This window comes from Cebus imitator, unplaced genomic scaffold (genome assembly GCF_001604975.1).
Source record: "Cebus imitator isolate Cc_AM_T3 unplaced genomic scaffold, Cebus_imitator-1.0 Scaffold216, whole genome shotgun sequence".
NCBI classification, from domain to species: Eukaryota; Metazoa; Chordata; class Mammalia; order Primates; family Cebidae; genus Cebus; species Cebus imitator.
This window is the reverse complement of record NW_016107531.1, coordinates 3,590,901-3,594,807: the sequence shown is the minus strand read 5'-3', so window position 1 is coordinate 3,594,807 and position 3,907 is coordinate 3,590,901. Positions and strand designations below refer to the sequence as shown.

At 42.2% G+C, this 3,907-nt stretch overlaps 1 protein-coding gene across 1 annotated transcript in view; it reads right to left on the bottom strand.

Annotated features, from left to right (window-relative positions):
* The window catches only part of PPP6C (protein phosphatase 6 catalytic subunit), a 42,800-nt gene that overhangs the window by 19,282 nt on the left and 19,611 nt on the right, over positions 1–3,907 (bottom strand). Inside the window, exon 2 of the mRNA XM_017549162.2 lies at positions 2,857–2,952. Coding sequence (XP_017404651.1) covers positions 2,857–2,952 — 96 coding nt within the window. The remainder of the gene's footprint in view (positions 1–2,856; positions 2,953–3,907) is intronic.

The window sequence follows — 3,907 nt, the reverse complement described above, 5'->3', positions numbered from 1 at the left end:
GGCAATTCTCCTGCCTCAACCTCCTGAGTAGCTGGGATTACAGGCATGCACTACCATGCCCAGCTAATTTTTTGTATTTTTAGTAGAGACGGGGTTTCGCCATGTTGACCAGGATGGTCTCGATCTCTTGACCTCGTGATCCACCCGCCTCGGCCTCCCAAAGTGCTGGGATTACAGGCTTGAGCCACCGCGCCCGGCCCAACTTTTTTTTTCTTTTTAGACGGGGTCTCACTCTGTTGCCCAGGCTGGTGTGCAGTGGCACGATTAATAGCTCACTGCAGTCTCAAACTCCTGGGCTCAAGAAATGCTCCCACCTTAGACTCTTGAGTGGCTAGAATTTACACACTCACACCACCAAACCTGGCTAATTTTTTTTTTTTAAGAGACGGGGGCCAGGTGTGGTGGCTCACACCTGTAGTCCCAGAACTTTGGGAGGCTGAGGCGGATGGATCACAAGAGGCCAGGAGTTCAAGACCAGCCTGGCCTACATGGTGAAATCCCATCTCTATGAAAAATACAAAAATTAGCCAGGTGTGGTAGTACACGCCTGTAGTCCCATCTACTCAGGAGGCTGAGGCACAAGACTCACTTGAATCCAGGAGGCAGAGGGTACAGTGAGGTGAGATAACACCATTGCACTCCAGCCTGGGTGACAGAGTGAGACCCTGTCTCAAAAAAAAATTTTTTTTTTATAGATGGGGGTCTCAGGCTGGGCATGGTGGCTCACACCTGTAATCCCAGCACTTTGGGAGGCCGAGGCGGGTGAATTACCTGAGGTCAGGAGTTGAGACGGGGCGGGGGGGTCTCACAGTCTCACTTGGTTGCCCAGGCTGGTCTTGAACCCATGGCGTCAAGCAATCCTTCCACATCAGCGTCCCAAAGTGCTGTGATTATAGGCATGAGCCACCATGCTCAGCCAACTTTTCAAATAATGTATATTCTCAAGGATTGAAGAGTTAAGTTTAACTGGCATTTTATTTTACTGTGTGTGCATGTTGGTGAATAATTCAATGATAATCAGCATATTCTAGTGTCATTCCTTTGAACCTTGCTAGGGCACCAGCAGTTTTACCCTCCATTGCCTCTGTACCACGTTAGGGACCCAAGGGTCTGCAGGCCACACTTAATGAATTTGTGAGCTAGCTGAAATGACTTCTTAAATACCTAATATATAGCCAAGCCAGGATTTAAACCAAGTTGTATCTGACACTAAAATCTGTAACTGCTCACTAGATTACACAGCTTTAACACTTCTCAGCACAACATGCTTGCTAACATGTTTCTTCAGACTCAGAACCCAATCCTGCAATGCCAGAACAGGCCCCAGAAGAAGATAAGTCCCAAAGGATACATTTTACATTTTATTTAATCAGCCATAGATGATTAGAGGCTCAAATCCCATGTTTCTGATTAGCAATTGTTTTTAAGGAACATATACAAAAGAAACAATTGTTCACAGTTTGGTGGTGGCCTTAAAATAACATGTACAACAGAAACCCAAATGAGTTTCAAATCTCAGTCTGTCCTGTAGTGGCTGTGTGTGAGTTTGGGCTATTTCTTCAATCTTTTAGTCTCAGTAATTTTAACAGATCAAAGATGACATAATGGGGCCTCTATCTAAGAGCTGATGACATGCAGGTGTTAGGTTTTTTCAAATAATCTCAACCATCCAGAAAACACCTTGAAAAAAACAAAAGAAAATCACCCTGTTAAGTAAGTAGCCAAAACAGGACTTTATTCATGGAGCAGCCCCTAACCAGAGCCAATTTACACAAATTTCTGCTGATTTACACAGTCATATTTAACGCAGGGAAACTGCATAGTCGACAGTAAGTCCTGTTGGCATTCATAAAGACTACATTGTCTGCAATGTATTATTAAGTCTTATAGCCCCAACTACATTGTATGCATATATCAATCTATGAGTAATCTGTTCAGCTTTCGTTTCCCTGTGAAAAAATTCTACAAATATACATTAGGCTAAACACTGACAACAGAATCTAAATATGAGGTATGCCTTTCCTGTTGCTGCTCTGAAATACTTTTTTTTTGAGACAGAGTTTCACTCATGTTACCCAGGCTGGAGTGCAAAGGCGCGATCTCGGCTCACCGCAACCTCCGCCTCCTGGGTTCAGGCGATTCTCCTGCCTCAGCCTCCTGAGTAGCTGGGATTACAGGCACACACCACCATGCCCAGCTAATTTTTTGTATTTTTAGTAGAGACGGGGTTTCACCACGTTGACCAGGATGGTCTCGATCTCTTGACCTTGTGATCCACCCGCCTCGGCCTCCCAAAGTGCCGGGATTACAGGCTTGAGCCACCGCGCCCAGCTACTGCTCTGAAATTCTTACACACACCCAGCAGATGAAAAACTGAACTAAATCTTTTCTAGCTCATTTATCAGTGATTTGCTATGACATCACGGACCAACAATTTTATTCTTCTGAACCTTTGTTATTCTCATTTCTACTAAAAAAATGATAAATTTTCAACAATATACAACATGAGTAGAACAATGAACTCAAAGTGCCAAAACATCTCCTGTTAATCATAGTTCTTATGAGCAGTATATGTTTCTATTTTATATCTTCCACCAGCCCACAACCCCACCATTCCACAGAAAAATAATGCTGCATTATACACTTCACAAATGTAATATCAACAAACTCCATAACTAATTTGACCACTGCTTTTATTCACCAAAACAGTAAGCCAGGAATCATCAGTGCCACAGAGACTGAGGCAACCAACCAGTTGTGTTTGTTTTTTCTGTTGTTTTAATTTTGAAGCACAAGCAGAAATGCACATGGATCACAAGCAGTACAAAACTTAAAAATCTGTTCACAAAATTTTACCTGTCCATGTATATCTCCACACACTGTTACTGGTGTTGATACTGGCTGAACATTTGACTCTTCTAAGAGGAGGTCACAAACATAGTCACAAAGTCGCTGTAAAGAGAAAATAAAAGGTAAATGTAATAAACATTAAAAACTAAAGATAAAATACCAAAATAAGACATATACAAGGTCTAATACTTAGAAAGACCAAGTACACTTTTTGATAGGAAAGTACCCTGCGATAATTTGGGGGCTAGATTTCTGCCAGCTGTCACAGAGTTCACAATGCAATGCAAACTATCTACAGAGAAACTAAGTTTTAAGAGACAGACAGCTTTACAGGAACTGTAAAATGATGCTTTTCATCAAAAAAGAAAAAAAAAGGAAGAAAGAAATAGAAGAAATAGTTTTAACAGTAAAAGGCTTTTTTTTTTTTTAAACAGAATCTTGCTTTGTAGCTCAGGCTGAAGTACAGTGGGCACGATCCAGGCTCACTGCAACTTTCACCTCCTCGGTTCAAGGAATTCTCCTGTCTCAGCCTCCCAAGTAGCTGAGATTACAGGCGTGTGCCACCACACCTGGTTAATTTTGTATTTTTAGTAGAGATGGGTTTTCACCATGTTGGCCAGGGTGATATCGAACTCCTGACCTCAGGTGATCGACCCACCTCGGCCTCCCAAAGTGCTAGGATCACAGACGTGAGACACCATGCCTGGCCAGTAAAAGGTTTTTATCCGTTAATTTTAAAAAGTAAATTGCAAATCACACACTTAACATTTGACCTAGCAATTGTATTCTTGGCAATAAAAACATGTTCAAAATCTGTATATAAATATTCTTAGCAGTATATTCATAATAGCCCAAAACTAGAAACAAATCAGATGTCCTTCAATGAGTGAATGGTTAAACAAATTTTGGTTCATCCACACCATGTATTACTACTCAGCAATAAAAAGAAATGAGGCCGGGCACGGTGGCTCAAGCCTGTAATCCCAGCACTTTGGGAGGCCGAGGCGGGTGGATCACGAGGTCAAGAGATCGAGACCATCCTGGTCAACATGGTGAA